The sequence below is a fragment of the Podarcis gaigeae genome (genome assembly GCF_964106915.1).
Source record: "Podarcis gaigeae genome assembly, chromosome: 2".
NCBI classification, from domain to species: domain Eukaryota; kingdom Metazoa; phylum Chordata; class Lepidosauria; order Squamata; family Lacertidae; genus Podarcis; species Podarcis gaigeae.
Window position 1 is genome coordinate 120,200,421 of NC_139679.1, and position 16,822 is coordinate 120,217,242.

Consider the following 16,822-nt stretch of genomic DNA (forward strand, 5'->3'; position numbering starts at 1 on the left):
GGGGGGAGTCAGTTATTGCAAATTCGGATTGGATATCTGTGTACCAAAAGGAAAAGCGTTATTTTGAAAACTGAAAATAATTATAATAATAGTTTAGAAAACGTTTTGGGGCTCCCGTGCAGCTGATCCAGCGGGGCTTTCCGGAGGCGAGACCAGCGCCTCTCCTCGCTCTTTGCCCGGAGAAGCCCAGAGGCTCCTGCCGCTCGGCTCTGAAACGGTTAAGAGCAGCGGCGACGGAGCTGAGATTCCTAGAGCGGAGGGGAAAAGGCTGCCGGGAGAATAGCAGCTTCCGCTTCCTGTCCCGCTTCGGGGGGGGGGGGAGAGATACCTGTCATGGCGGCGGCTGTCCTTCCTCGCGGAGGCGCTGGAGGTGGGTCGTATGCATTATGTATTATAAAGGGGGAGAGACGGGGGGGGGGTGCAGCTGGGGGGAGTGTGGGGAGGGATGAAAAAAACCCCATTAGGCAAACCCTTTCAATGTAAGTTCTTTTCCTTTGTCTACTTTTTCTAGTCATCAATTTGTCCAGATTTTCACATCTTATTATTTTTAAATAGAGCTCTTGAAACTTGGTCGGCATTTTGGTGGGTGCAGATCTCGCCTAATGCACACGCTTTTGCAAAGGGTATTTCCCATATGTTTCCCATAATACCCCCGCTTTTTAACATCTGCATGCAGCCGCTGGGAGAGATCATCAGGGGGGTTGGACTGGGTGTCCATCAACATGCGGATGAGACCCAGCTCTGCCTCTCTTTCAAATGGGAACCAGTGAAGGCGGGCAAGGCTGGATGGCGGCTAACAGATTGAGGTTGAATCCTGACAAGACACAAGTACTGTTTTGAGGGGGCAGGTTGGCGTGGGGGACTCCCTGGTCCTGAATGGGGTAATTTTACCCCTGAAGGACCAGGTGCGCAGCCTGGGAGTCATTTTTGGACTGACAGCTGTCCATGGAGGCGCAGGTCAATTCTGTGTCCAGGGCAGCTGTCTACCAGCTCCATCTGGTACGCAGGCTGAGACCCTACTTGCCTGCTAACTGTCTCGCCAGAGTGGTGCCTGCTGTGGTTATCTCCCGCTTGGACTACTGCAATGCTCTCTATGTGGGGCTACCTTTGAAGGTGACCCGGAAACTGCAACTAATCCGGAATGCAGCAGCTAGACTGGTGACTGGGAGTGGCCGCCGGGACCACATAACACTGGTCCTGAGAGATCACACATAACACTGGTCCTGAGACAATTCAAAGTGTTGGTGCTGACCATTAAAGGCCTACATGGCCTCGGTCCTGTATACTTGAAGGAGCGTCTCCACCCCCATCGTTCAGCCCGGACACTGAGATCCAGCGGTTCCCTCCTTGCGAGAAGTGAGGTTGCAGGGAACCAGGCAGAGGGCTTTCTTATTAGGGGTGCCCTCCCTGTGAAACACCCTCCCATCAGATGTCATGGGGAAACTCAGCCAAATGGGCTGAGTATATATTATATTTACATTTCCCATAATTAATGCATTCTTTATATAATTCAGCTAATTCCGCTAAAAATTTTCATTTCTAGGTCTTCCCCCCTTTGTATGGGAGTAGGACATCTTTTCCCAATGGAGGGGCAGATCTTTCTCCTTCCTGCAGGCCAACTCTGGCAGGTGGGGGACCTTCATGGGCTCCGCATAGGGCTTGGGGTCAAGGCAAACCCTTAAGCATTGGAAAACCTTCTGCAGAGGCTCCCCCTGGAACTTGTAATCATTTTTATCCGGCCTGATTTTACTATAATTTGTTACATTTATATACCTCCCTATACCCACAGGCCTCAGGATGGTTCACAGGATAAAAGTACACACATTTTAAATTACTTGTGTTTCAGTTAAACAGCAATTTCTGCAAGAGCAGTTCTGGGCAGAAGAGGTTTTTTTAAAAAAGGAGAAACAAGCAACTTCAAGTCCACATTAAAAGTCTAAGTATGGCTGAGGCCTTATACAGACGGGCTAATAATGAGAATACTACTACTAATAATATGAATATCCCTGAGTATCCTCTCCCACTTTGTGGAGCCGATTGGCCCCCTGGTACACTCCAAGCTGGGAGACTGAGCACAAGTGGGTGAAAGATCTGAATGAATGCAACCAAACACTGGTAAGGGGTCATTATCAAACCTAGCTAGTGGCAGTGAAGGCAGCAAAGAAAGCATAGTTTTGTGCCTCCATTGTATCCTCATTATGTCGTCCGGCAGAACTTTTTTGGGTTGTACAGGGCCTTTTACAGGCTGGCCCAAAGGAGGTGGTAGAACAACAAAGCATTCTGTTCTTAAAATTGCTTGCTACAAAGGAGGTGGTAGAACAACAAAGCATTCTGTTCTTGAAATTGCTTGCTACAATGCAGGGTGACCATTTGCACTCTAGACCCTTTCCCCTCTTGGCTGATAAAATCCAGCAGGGAGGGAACAGCTGGCTGGGCCAGGGAGATGATCAGTGCCTCTTTACAAGAGGCGGTTGTCCCTGCGTGTTTGAAGGAGGCAGAGGTAAAACCACTCCTTAAGAAACCTTCTCTGAATTCAGAAAGCCTAACTACCAGCCAGTTGTTGATCTCCCTTTCCTGGGCAAGGTTCTGGAGCGAGTGGTCGCAGACCAGATCCAGGTGCTTTTGGAAGAAACTGATTTTCTGGATCCATTTCGATCAGGGTTTAGGCCTGTTTTTGGCACGGAAACTGCTTTGGTGGCCCTCTATGATGACCTCCGTCGAGAGAGAGACAAGGGAAATGTGTCCCTGTTCATTGTTCTCCACCTCTCAGGGGCTTTTGATACCATCCACCATGGTATCCTTCTGGAGCGACTCTCTGAACTGGGGTTGGGTGGCCCTGCTTTGCGGTGGTTCCAGTCCTACTTGGATAGTCGTTCCCAGAGGGTGTTACTTGGGGAATGCATTTCAGCCCCATGGAAGTTTCAATGTGGGGTTCCGCAGGGCCCAATCCAATCCCCCTTGTTGTTTAACATCTACATGAAATCGCTGGGAGGGGTTATCCAGAGGTTTGGAGTACGTTGCCAGCAGTATGCTGATGACACTGAGCTCTGTTTCTCCTTTCTGTCCGAAGATGAGGCAATGGAAGTGCTGGACCAGTGTCTTGCCTGGGTAGTGGACTGGATGAGGGCCAACAAATTGAAGCTCAATCCAGATAAGGCTCAGTTAGTGGGTGGTTCCCTAGAGCAAATGGCTGGAAGGTCGCCTGCTCTTGATGGGGTTACACTTCCTCTGGAGGAGCAGGTTTGTTGCTTGGGGGTAATCCTGGATCCTTTGCTGTTGCTCGAGGCTCAGATGGCCTGGAGTGCCTCCATCACGTCAGCTTAGGCTGGTGGCCCAGCTACACCCCTTTCTGGACAGGGATAGCCTATCTACCGTTGTCTATACTCTGGGAACTTCAAGGTTAGATATAGATATGCGTTATACGTAGGGCTGGCTCTGAAGACAATTTGGAAAATTCATCGAGTGCAGAATTTACTGGCCAGGTTGCTCACTGGAGCAAGGCGGTTTGAGGATATTACACCCATCCTGGTCTGACTGCAGTGGCTGCCAGTTAGTTACTGGGTCCAATTCAAAGTGCAAATTTTGACCTATAAAGCCTTAAATGGCTCAGGACCACAATACTTCTATCCTTATGAACCTAAGTTTTGCGTATGAACACAGTTTGGCGGCACACAGTTATTCTCTTGTTTCTTTTTCCTGGACTTTTTTGTGGGGGTGAAAGGGTAGGGCTCTCACAGTAGGGTTAGTTGGGATGGTGGTTGGGGTTGGGTTTACCTCCAAGCGGGTATGGTACAAAAGGAGGGAAAAGGAGAAGTGAGATGGTTGGGCAAGACGTGATAAAGAATGTGAATATTGTGTGTAAAGCTCTTAATGTTAGAGGTTTGGTTAATCAGGTGAAGCCAGTGAGGACTGGGAAGTACATTTGATGATGTTGTTTTTTTGCAAGAAACATATTGTGGAGGGGTGGGAAGAGGGAGGTTAATTTCCCTGGCTTTGTAAAAGGGAAAAAATTTATGGCTTCTGGAACTTTGAAAAGTAGAGGGGTGGGAATAGTAATTAAATCAAATGTTGACTTTGTGGAGAATAAGGTGTTAAGAGATAAGAATGGAAGGTTTGTTTTTGTCCAAGGTTGCTTGGAGGGTGAGCCTGTGGTGAGCTAAGAAGCAGCAGCTGGATTTTCTCTATAGGTGTTTACAGAAGCTTGAGAAATTCTCGCCTTATACAAAAGTAGTTGGGGGGGGGGGACTTTAATGTTAATCTACAGGGGGGAAATAATTCCAAAAAGGAAAAGGGTATGAAGTTTAAAAAATTATGTGGGAGGTTTGGATTATTGGAACTGTGGATGGAGTTGTTCCCCAAGGATTACTCATATTCATTTTATGCTAACCCACATGGAACATTCTCAAGACTGGATGGTATTTTAATATCACAAGAGGCTAGGAAATGGGTGAAGGGAATAGATATTGGAATGATTAAGATCACTGACCCTGCCCCCATATCTTCTTTCCTTCAAATAGGTCACATTAATAAGTCTTACCCTTGGTTGGTAGCTGATGAGCAGAGTAAGTTAAGATATAAATTGCGGTAGAAAGGTATTTTGAGGAGACTCTAGACCCAGAAATCCCATTAGCAACAAAATGGGAAGCAGTGAAGGCAGTCATTAGGGGAGAATGTATTCAGAGTTTGTCAATGTTAAAAAAGGGAAAGATAGAAGGATTAAGGAGGTAGAAGAAGTAGTTAGGTTATTGGAGGAGAAATTTAGGATGTCTAAGCAAAAGAAGGATAGGGAAAAAATAGATCAAAAGAGAGAAGAGTTGAAAGTTTTGGATATAAATAGAACCACTTTAAAGTTATGGTATAGTAGACACAAATATTATGAATTTGAAGGGAAAGGAGGGAAAATATTGGCAAATAAAATTAGGAATTATCAGGAAAGGAAAAATATTAGAGCTATTAGAGATGGTAAAGGGGGATTGGAAACAGACCCTAATAAGATATTGGAGACCTTTTTAGGATTTTATAATAGATTGTATGCAAATAAAGGAATTAAGGACGAAGAGGTGGATCAATTTTGTGAAGGATTGGAGCTCCCAGAATTACAAGAAGAAAATAGAAGGGAATTGGATAAGGATATAACAGAGGAGGAAGTTAGATTAGCAATCGACTCTATGAATGTGCAATTGGCACCAGGATTGGATGGGTGCAGTGTGGTGTATTATAAGCATTTTAAGGGTATATTGGTGCCACCTATGACTGTACTGTACCAAGGAATGTTGAATGGAGCTTCAACTCCACCTTCTGGTTGGAGCCAAGGTTGATATTAATTCCCAAACCCGGAAAGATCAAACTCTGCCGGACTCTTATAGGCCAATATTGATTACAAATATGTATTATAGAAACTATATTGTACAATTGGTGGGGAAAGAGCAGTTTGGGTTTATGCCTCAGACGTATTTGGTGGAGGCAGTTAGGAAGGTGATGGGTATGGTGTATTTAGCGAAAAATGAGGACCTGCCTCTTACTCTCATGCCATTGGATATATATAAAGCATTTGATTCGGTAGATTGGGATTATTTGAAAAAGATACTGTAAAAATATAAATTTGGAGTGAAATTTCAAAACGTGATAGAAGCAATATATACAGAGTCCAAAGCAATGGTAGGAATTGGTGGGTCGGCAGGGGGGTACGCCTAGGTGCTAAGTGGTACAAAGCAAGGATGCCCACTTTCTCCCTTGCTCATTATCTTAGCATTGGAACCATTAGCAATTAAACTCAAAAAGAATAATGAGATTAAAGGATTTGAAATCCCGGGGGAAAGGAGAGCAGAGGGGGAGTTAATGACAATGTATGCAGATGATATGATGATGATGATGGTCAAGGACCTAGAGACCCCAATGGGGCCATTAAAAAGAATTTTGCAAGGATTTTCAAAAGTATCAGGGTTAAAAGTTAGTTTTTCTAAATCACCAATGATGTGTTTAATGTGGAACATAAAACTCAATTAGAAGTCTCTGAATTATTGGGCACAGTGGTACCTCGGGTTAAATACACTTCAGGTTACATACGCTTCAGGTTATAGACTCCGCTAACCCAGAAATAGTACCTCAGGTTAAGAACTTTGCTTCAGGATGAGAACAGAAATGGTGTTCCCGCAGCGCAGCAGCAGCAGGAGGCCCCATTAGCTAAAGTGGTGCTTCAGGTTAGGAACAGTTTCAGGTTAAGAACGGACCTCCGGAACGAATTACCGTATTTTTTGCTCTATAGGACGCACTTTTCCCCCTCCAAAAATGAAGGGGAAAATTATAAAGAAATTTGGAGCGGTATTCAGTCGAAGTTGAGAATATGGGAGAAAAGGAAGGAATCAATTAGTACAAGAATTGCCTTAGTTAAATGATTTTGTTAACCAGATTAACCTGTCTTTTTTATGTATTACCCTGGCACATACTGGAATGGATTTTGAAGGGGTGGCAAGGGAAAAGCGATAGGTTTGTTTTTGCATTCAAGAAACCAAGGATGGCCGGCAGATATAGGTATCATAGAACCCAAGATGGAGGATGGGGGATTCCCAATTTGGTTTTATATTATGAAGCTTGCCAATTGAGACATCTTATGATTTGGTTGGAGGGAAAATAAGAATATTCGATAGGAGGAAAAGGAAAAAGGAAGTAGAAAAAATATCAACATTTACGGGGTACATTTGGGTATGGGAGAAGTGGAGAAGGAAGCTTTTTCCTGACCTTTCTCCCCTTACCAAAATGTGGTATTATGATAAAATGGGCCCGTTACGGGAGCTCATCCTGAAAGAGGTAGGGGATAAATTAAAGGAGATCTCAATTCAGGATATAGAGAAAAGTTGGGAAATAGAAGGTACGATGGAAGAGGAAAGTGGAATTTGGAACAAAATTAATTGGTTACAACTTTCCTCCCTGTTGAAGTAAGAAGAAGTTAAAGAATGTGGTAAAAGAATTATTACACCCTTCGAAGAATTAGTGAAAGAATATAGGTTAGATAGGGCCAAAATAGTTTCAAAATTGTATAACGTGTTATTAAATACAGTGGTGCCCCGCAAGACGAATGCCTCGCAAGACGAAAAACCCGCTAGACGAAAGGGTTTTCCGTTTTTTGAGGCGCTTCGCTAAACGAATTTCCCTATGGGCTTGCTTCGCAGGACGAAAGCCCATAGGGAAATCTCCGGGGACAGCGGGGAACCGCTGTCCCGGGGCGATTTTAAAATGCTGGCAGGCGGCAGCGCTGCCCCCCGCCAGCATTTTAAAAGCCCCAGGGACAGCGGATGAATTCACCCGCTGTCCCGGGGCGATTTTAAAATGCTGGCAGGCGGCAGCGCTGCCCCCCGCCAGCATTTTAAAAGCCCCCGGGACAGCGGATGAATTCACCCGCTGTCCTGGGGTGTTTTTAAAATGCTGGCGGGCGGCAGCGCTGCCCCCCGCCAGCATTTTAAAAGCCCCCGGGACAGCGGATGAATTCACCCGCTGTCCCGGGGCGATTTTAAAATGCTGGCAGGCGGCAGCGCTGCCCTCCCCCAGCATTTTAAAAGCCCCCGGGACAGCGGATGAATTCACCCGCTGTCCCGGGGGCTTTTAAAATGCTGGGGGAGGGCAGCGCTGCCGCCTGCCAGCATTTTAAAATCGCCCCGGGACAGCGGGTGAATTCTCTGCTGTCCCGGGAAGGCAGGCGGGGGGAAGCAAAGACTCCCCCCCCCCGCCGGCCTTCAGAAGAGGTCCGGGGACAGACTGTCCCCGGACCTGGTCTGAAGGCGGTTTCCATAGGAACGCATTGATTGATTTTCAATGCATTCCTATGGGAAACCGTGCTTCGCAAGACGAAAAACTCGCAAGACGAAAAGACTTGTGGAACGAATTAATTTCGTCTTGCGAGGCACCACTGTATGGGGAAATCACCAGAGGAAAGTTTGAAAGAATATTGGAGGTTAGATATCCAGGAACAGATTTTAGATGAAGATTGGGAAAGAATTTTTCAGCAATCACTCTTTGTTGCGACCTCTAGGATAATCCAGGAACAGGGTTTGAAGCTGGTACAAAAGTGGTATTACACACCAGTAAGGTTGTATCATATCACAAAATGTGGAAGTAAGAATTGCTGGAGGAAATGTGGAGTGATGGGAATGCACAGTCATATGTGGTGGGATTCTCCATTAGTTAAGAAGTTTTGGAAACAGATTGGTATAGAAATTGTGGGAATTGTGGGTAGAAGTGTGGAAATAACTAAATTACCGTATTTTTCGCTCTATAACACGCACCTGACCATAACACGCACATCGTTTTTAGAGGAGGAAAACAAGGGAAAAAACATTCTGAATGAAACAGTGGATGTATCATTTTTGTGCTTCATGCTGTGGCCACAGACATGTGATCTGATGGTGAATTTGGGGTGACCCAATGCAAAAATCCTGAGAATCCCTGTGGATCCATGCTTTGTAACCACGTTTTTGCACCATTGCAGCCCCAGGCAACAGTGGGTGTGTGATTTTGGGGGGGCAGGCTGTAGCCATGGACATGCTATGTGATCTGATGGTGAATTTGGGCTGACCCAATGCAAAGATCCTGAGGATCCATGTAGATCCATGCTTTTTAACCACGTTTTTGCACCATTGCAGCCCCAGGCAACAGTGGGTGCGTGGTTTTGGGGGGGCAGGCTGTAGCCATGGACATGCTATGTGATCTGATGGTGAATTTGGGCGACCCAATGCAAAGATCCTGAGGATCCATGTGGATCCATGCTTTTTAACCACATTTTAAGTGGGGAGGGAAGGAAAAACACAGAAGGGACAAGGAGCAGGAGAGGGGTGTGCAGAGAAGCAGCTGGCTAAGAATGCAGGAGAGGGGTATAAACGGGAGGAAGGAAAAGAAGGCAAAAGTTTTCCCTCACCTACCCACCCAAGCCAGCCAGCGCTCGCGCTCTCTCTCTCTCTCTCTCTCTCTCTCTCTCTCTCTCTCCCCCTCCTGCATGTTTTCACTCTGCTTTCCTTTCTGCTTGCTTGGAGGGGAGGGGCTTTCCCTGCTCTTCGTTCCGTTTGAGCAAACACAGCAAGGAAACAGAGGTGGGTGGGCAGTAAGACCCTGAGGCAGAATGCCGGAAAGCAGCCACTTCCTCTTTTCAGGTTTCCCTTCTAGGAGACGCGCGATTTGATTTTTGCCTGATTTTTTTTGCCTCCCCTCGCACCATTTGGCTCCAGGGACCACACATTCGCTCAATAACACGCACAGACATTTCCCCTTCCTTTTTGGGAGAAAAAATCTGTGTGTTATATAAGGAAAAATACGGTAATGGTTCTTATTAGCTTGGGTAGCACCGGGTTAAAAACAAAAGAGGAATGTAAATGGGTAAAATTGATGGTAATTGCAGCTAGACAGGTTAGAGCGAATAATTGGAAAAATGGAGAAGAGCCAGGGGTGAACAAATGGAGGGGAGAATTGAATAATATTATCTTTTTAGAATACCTAACTGTGAAGGTACATAAAATGAAAGGGTTTAAGGTCAGTGAGAAAGAGGAGGACTGGTTTTAGAAGATATTGAATTATTTGGGTAGGTTTGAACAATATGGGGTGATTAAATGTTAAAATCTTATGGAGTGTGGAGTTTAATATATATAGAATTGTACATATGGTTGATTTGAATATGTTTTTATTGTTTATGTACACCCAATGTATCGGCCGCCTGGGGGGTTTCACTGTTTGAGTTTGGTTCCTGGTTATCTACATATTTTTTTTTAAAAAAAAACAACCTACCCGAACCCTGAGATCATATTCTGAGGCCCTCCTTCGTGGGCCTCCTCCTCAAGAGATCCGGAGAGTGGCAACACGAGAACAGGGCCTTCTCTGCAGTGGCTCCCCATCTGTGGAATGCATTTCCCCAGGAATGTTCTCCTGGCACCTTCATTATACACCTTTAAATGCCAGGCAAAAAGGTTCCTTTTTAAACAGGCTTTTGGTTGATATGTTTGACATCCTATATCCTTTTTCAAATGTGACTTTTTTTTGGAGGGGGTTTTATTGGATTGTTGTTTTTATTCTGTGATCTTTCCTGAGAACCATGCTGAGACTTCTGGGTATAGGGAGGTATATAAACTCAATAAATAATAATACTAATATTAATACTTTCATGATTTGTACCCCACACATCTCACTGGGTTGCCTCAGCCACTCTAGCTGGCTTCCAACAAATATAAAAGCACAATAAAGCATAAATCATTAAAAACTTGCCTCTACATGGCTGCCTTCAGATGTCTTCTAAAGGTTGCATAGTTATTTATCTGACATCTCACAGGAGGGCATTCCACAGGGTGGGCACCACTACCAAGAAGGCCCTCTGCCTCGTTCCCTGTAACTTCCCTTCTCACAGTGAGGGAACTGCCACAAGGCCCTGGGACCTGGATCTTGGTGTCCTGACTGAATGATTGGGGTGAAGACACTCCTTTAGCATTTCATCAGTTTGCCTTTTTATTCCATCAGGAGATGTTGAAGGGATGCTGGCAGAAGGGGAACAATCAGAAATGTCACCGAAAGGATCCAAAGAGCAAAGGGATCTGAGGGTTCAAGATGGAGGCAGCAGGCGAGAGGGGAGACGAAAGCAGAAGCCGGAGGGTGACTCTTGTATGTCTCAGGGTGGTGAAAACCAAATTCCCAGAGAGGAGAAAAAGCATGAATGTTCGGAGTGTGGAAAGGGCTTCAGTAACAGTAGTGCCCTTACTGTGCATCATAGATCTCATACAGGGGAGAGACCGTATACATGTTCAGAGTGTGGAAAGAGCTTCAGTCAGAGTGGCCACCTTAAGTCGCATCAAAGATCTCATACAGGGGAGAAACAGCATACGTGTTTGGAGTGTGGAATGAGCTTCGCTCGCAGCAATGGGCTTACTACACATCAACAAACTCATCAAGGCAACAAACCTTATAAAAGCTGGGAATGTGGCAAGAGCTTCAGTCGCAACGACTACCTTTCCTCGCATGAAAGAATTCATACAGGGGAGAAACGATATAAATGTTTGGAGTGTGGAAAGAGCTTCAGCTACAGTTGCAGCCTTACCTTGCATCAAAGATTGCACACAGGAGAGAAACCATATAAATGTTTGGAGTGTGGCAAGAGCTTCAGTCAGAGTAGCTTACTTACACAGCATCAACGAACTCATACAGGAGAGAAACCGTATACATGTTCGGAGTGTGGAAGGAGCTTCAGTCAGAGTAGCCACCTTACGTTGCATCAACGAACTCATACAAGAGAGAAACCGTATACATGTTCGGAGTGTGGAAGGAGCTTCAGGTGCAGTACCTCCCTTAAGTCGCATGAAAGAACTCATACAGGAGAGAAACCGTATACATGTTCGGAGTGTGGAAGGAGCTTCAGTCACAGTCACTCCCTTAAGTCGCATGAAAGAACTCATACAGGAGAGAAACCGTATACATGTTCGGAGTGTGGAAGGAGCTTCAGTCTCAGTCACTCCCTTAAGTCGCATGAAAGAACTCATACAGGAGAGAAACGATATACATGTTTGGAGTGTGGAAAGAGCTTCATTCAGAATGGCACCCTTACCTTGCATCAAAGATTGCACACAGGAGAGAAACCGTATAAATGTTTGGAGTGTGGCAAGAGCTTCAGTCGTGGTAGGTCCCTTACATTGCATCATCGAACTCATACAGGAGAGAAACCGTATACATGTTCGGAGTGTGGAAGGAGCTTCAGTCACAGTCACTCCCTTAAGTCGCATGAAAGAACTCATACAGGAGAGAAACCATATACATGTTCGGAGTGTGGAAGGAGCTTCAGTCACAGTCACTCCCTTAAGTCGCATCAACAAACTCATACAAGAGAGAAACCGTATACATGTTCAGAGTGTGGAAGGAGCTTCAGGTGCAGTAGCTCCCTTAAGTCGCATGAAAGAACTCATACAGGAGAGAAACCGTATACATGTTCGGAGTGTGGAAGGAGCTTCAGTCACAGTCACTCCCTTAAGTCGCATGAAAGAACTCATACAGGAGAGAAACCGTATACATGTTCGGAGTGTGGAAGGAGCTTCAGTCACAGTCACTCCCTTAAGTCGCATCAACGAACTCATACAAGAGAGAAACCATATACATGTTCGGAGTGTGGAAGGAGCTTCAGTCAGAGTAGCCACCTTAAGTCGCATCAAAGAACTCATACAGGGAGGAAATCTTAGAAATGTTTGGCCTATAGAAAGAACTTATGTGACAAGGACTCCCTTACTAAACTGAAAAGAACTTGTACAAGGGAAACAGAAAGGTTGGAGTGTGTGAAGATATTTAATCATATCAAATAACTCCTACAGAGAGTAAAACAATGATTGTATTCAGAATTAGAATTTGCTTCCATTAGAATTTTTATTCCTTTTAGTGGCTGTGTTGCAGATTATTCTCCTGATCAGAGTTAGATTTACATAGCTATGTTCTATTTTTTTTCCTCATGCGTTATTTCCCATGTATTCATCACTTGTATATAGCGGTGCTTTAATATTTCTCCCATCCCCAAAATTTGTTAATCTGGTGTGAATTGATCTGATATTTTTCATAGACACAAATGCATTCTCTGGTATTCTGTTGACGTATGTAAATGAAGTATCTTTGCAATGAGAGTATAGCCCCTCAGATCATAGCTCTAATGAACAAATGCTGTTGAAAAACATATACTGTATAATAAGCCTCAATACGCAGTCAAGAGAGAAATTATTCTTCTTTGGCGTAGCAGAGTAAAATTGTCTTCCATGAACACAGTCTTAACAGTGAGTCCGTAAGTGACTGTGGAGGCCAATTCTGGACCCACACATCCTTCCACAGTGGGGACATAGCTTTCCAGGCGGGAGTTGATAATGGCTGGGGTTTGCCATGCATGCCTTCCTCTTCGCACGCTTCCCCTTGCGTTCTGAGTTCAAGTGTCACCTTTGGTTGAGAGAGACATTAGAACAGTATAGAATATTTCAATATAGTATTTTCCAGCCTGTGTCTAGAGTGTTAATAGGTCACTGTTCCAGGATGTGTGTTTCTTCACCTTCATCTGCCTAGCAGGGATTTCAGTTTTATGTCTCTGAAATATCCAGGCAGTGGCCGGAATAGAGGCAATGGAAAGAATATGACGAAATAAAAGAACATCTTCAAAGATGGCTGCATCATAGACAATTAAAGGATATCTTTAAAGAGGACAATAAGAAAGGCATCTCATAGTCGGTTTCCAAATTCCAAAGAGGCAGTGATAGAAGAAAGTACAAAATTATTTTTAAAAGGCATATAACATTCTTTTGGAGTGGGAAAACAAAGACGAAGAAGTAAAATTGGTAATGATTAAATGGGCCATAAGATACAATTTGAAGATTGGGTAAAATTGTGGAAAGTAAATTTGAAATTTACAGATTGTAAACTATTGAGAGAGACCTATATGAAAATGATGTATAGATGCTATCTATCACCGATTAAACTGGAACAAATGCATAAAAATGAAAAGAGAGTGTTGGAGATGTGAAATAGAAGGTACGTTTTATCATATGTGGTGGGATTGTAAAAAGGTAAAAGCCTATTGAGAAATGATATATAATGAATTGAAGAAAATGTTGAAAATAACTTTTCTAAAAAAACCAGAAGCCTTCTTACTAGGTATTTTAGGCCAAGACATAAGGAAAGGAAAGAGGACTTTATTTATGTATGCCACTACAGCAGCAAGAATGTTGATTGCACAAAATTGGAAGACTGGAGAAATACCAAGTAAAGAACAATGGCAGGAGAAGTTGATGAACTGTGAGGGGAGAGACTCCACCAGGCAAGGCCTCTTTCCACCTGCCTTGGCCCACTCTCTGCTTCTCAATGTGTATTGTATTGTTTTATGTACTGTGGCTTGCCATTGTTTTATTGATTACAGTTTAGATATTATTGTAACTGTTGAGTGGATTTCTGTTTAACTTTTATATGATGATATTATTATTTTATACTGTTCTAATTGTTGAATGTTACTTTTTGGATGGAGGTTGCCTATTTTAAAGTTATGTTTTATTATCACATTTTTGTATTGCATTAGATTGTTATAAGATGTACATTTTTTTGTTTCTTCAGCTTGTAAGCCGCCTTGAGTATTGTAAGATAGAAAGGCGGTATACAAATTAAAAATGATGATGACGATGATGTAGAACTGGGAAAAATGACAGACACACTAAGAGAAAAGGACAACAGCGACTTTGAAAAACAATGGGAACCATTTATAGAAACAAAGAAACAAAGATAGACTTGATGGCAGGATTTAAATAAACATTCACACTATTCACTACTAGAGAAATATGGTGTGTTTACTTTTATGTATTTAGGTTTGATGTTATGTTATTAATAACTTTTTCTGTTAGGAGGTAGCAAGTGTTGTGTTTGCAGGCGGCTCCTGTGCACAGCGGAAGGATGAGGAGTATGTGCCACATACTTTACATTACTTTATTTACACTTCAAAGCTGATAGATTACAGAAATGCATCCTGCCTCTGCGAGAGCAGAGAAGCATCCTCGGAAGCACAGAGAGAACTGAGAAAAACAGGAAACCAGTGTACGTCACATCCAGTCTCCCTTTCCCGTGGGAAAACCCAACAGTACGCTGACTGTGGAATGTAAACACCTGTCTTGTGACAAGCACTTCGCTGCACAGTGAAGGAAGCAGAAACCAACAGCAAGGTGGGTGAAAAGAGTAACAAACCGGAAGAGGAAGTTAGGGAAGCCTAGGAGGGGAGGGAGGAAGGAATACATAGTAAATGTTAAGACTTTGAGATGTATGTAATGAATGAAAAATAAAAATGAATAACATTTTATTTAAAAAAACCAATGAGTCCGTAAGTGACTGTGGAGGTCAGAAATACCTGATAGTGCAGGTAAAAGTCCAGCAAACTTAATCCATATTCTCCAATGAATGCCTGTTGCTCATGCCCAGCGATGGGAAGGCCTGGAAAAAAACCTAGAAATATGGGGGGAGGGGACAGGTTTTTTCCTGAAGCCCTTTTTTCCTGGAAAAATTGAAAAAAAAATTGTTTGATATACAGTGGTGCCCCGCAAGACGAACGCCTCGCTAGACGGAAAACCCGCTAGACGAAAGGGTTTTCCATTTTGGAGGCGCTTCGCAAAACGAATTTCCCTATGGGGTTGCTTCGCAAGACGAAAAAATCTTGCGAGTTCCCGCGGGTTTTTTCCGCTCCCCCCCCTTTTCCTAAAGCGCTAAGCCGCTTAACAGCTGATCCCCTGATAAGCCACTTCTCAGCTGATCCGCTTAAAGCCGCTAGACCGCTAATAGCGCTAATCCGCTAAGCTGTCAATGGGCTTGCTTCGCAAGACGAAAAAACCGCTAGACGAAGAGAATCACAGAACGGATTCTTTTTGTCTTGCGAGGCACCACTGTAGTTTGAATATTCCACACTTATTTTCATTTTTTTTCTGGAAAAAAATGACTTTGGAGGGAAAGAGGGAAAAACGTGTCCTCCCCCCTTTTTCCATCCCCCCCCAGGACTTCCAGAACCCCCTCTTTGGAGCTCCCTGCCGACAGACACCAGGCAGGTCCTCTCACTGCAACTGCTCAAAACATTTTCGTTAGGGCATCTGAACACGTAGAAGCTGCATGCGATTTACTTTCTTTTAACCACTGCTGACTTTAATAATCTTTTGAATACCCTTAAATACCTGCTTTTAACTGTGTTTTATCAATAATTTTAATGTTCTGTTGTATATTTTTGTAAACTGTTTAGAAGCTCTCTTACCACCATACGGTTTATAATATATAATAACAAATTCCATTTAGAAAACACACAGACTCGTTTTCCTTTCAAACAGAATTTGAGCCTTAGTGCAACATACTATTCAGTAACTGGATGTGGCTTCCCTCTGGGCCTGGCATGCAAAAAAATTGCCTTACGCTTTGCCCCAGCTGTTCTCAAGTAGAGAAGGGAAGGCCTGGGAAAAAACCGGAAAAATGGGGGGGAGACAGTCTGTCCCCCCGTTTCCCCCCAAAGCCGTTTTTTAGAAGTCCATGGGGGAAATGACAAAGAGGAAGAGGAAGAAGAAATGGAAAATGATAGCAGTAGTTGAGAAAGTGAGATAGAATAAACTGCATGTATATGTTGTGTCTTCTGTTGTTGCTTTTAAAGCACTACTCAAAGGGTAGACCTTCCATGGAGCTTAAATATTGAAGTGGACCTTAACTTTATTTGCTGTTGGCAATTTTGATTATTATTTATGTTGGTGGTTTCTTGCTTTTTTGATGCTTTTGAGAGAAAGGGGGGTGGTTACCTGTTTTATTGCAAGCCTAATACTTTTAGATACACTATGTTTCACGCAATTTGTAAAACTACTCCACACTGAATTCCCCCCCCCCCATTTTTCAAAAATTCCCTTTCCCCAAAAAAATAAGGGAGGGAAACGTCCCCCCCCCCATGGCTTCAAAATTTCTGGAAATTTTACATCTCTCCTCATGCCCCTTTCATTGCTGCCTTCTTAGAAACTGTCCTCTGGTTCCCCCATATGTCTGTCGTTCACTAAAATGCTTGCCCTTCCCTTGACAAGGCGCAAGCCCTTCCTAGGAATTCCTGGCAGAGAGCTGCTGAACCCCAGACCCCAAAAGGAAAGCCAACCTCATCCAGGAGACAATGCTGTTCGAATCTCCGTGACGGGTTGAGCTCCTGTTGCTCAGTCCCAGCTCCTGCCAACCTAGCAGTTCAAAAGCAGGCCAGAGTGCAAGTAGATAAATAGGTACCCCTCCAGTGGGAAGGTAAACAGCGTTTCCATGCACTGCTCTGGTTTGCCGGAAGTGGCTTAGTCGTGCT

At 44.0% G+C, this 16,822-nt stretch overlaps 1 protein-coding gene across 1 annotated transcript; it reads left to right on the forward strand.

Annotated features, from left to right (window-relative positions):
- The first annotated feature begins 281 nt into the window (after positions 1-281).
- Positions 282-14,838, forward strand: LOC310837532 (uncharacterized protein). Its single transcript, XM_083724248.1, has 3 exons — positions 282-370; positions 10,492-14,385; positions 14,687-14,838. The coding sequence occupies exons 1-2, from the start codon at positions 334-336 to the stop codon at positions 12,192-12,194; spliced, it is 1,740 nt and encodes a 579-aa protein (XP_083580374.1). The 5' UTR covers positions 282-333; the 3' UTR covers positions 12,195-14,385; positions 14,687-14,838.
- Positions 14,839-16,822: the final 1,984 nt, after the last annotated feature.

Excerpts from the sequence above, each read along its gene's own strand:
- LOC310837532 (XM_083724248.1), top strand. The coding sequence starts at position 334 with ATGGCGGCGGCTGTCCTTCCTCGCGGAGGCGCTGGAG. Across the intron at positions 371-10,491 it reads TCCTCGCGGAGGCGCTGGAG|GAGATGTTGAAGGGATGCTG; the intron begins GTGGGTCGTATG and ends TTATTCCATCAG.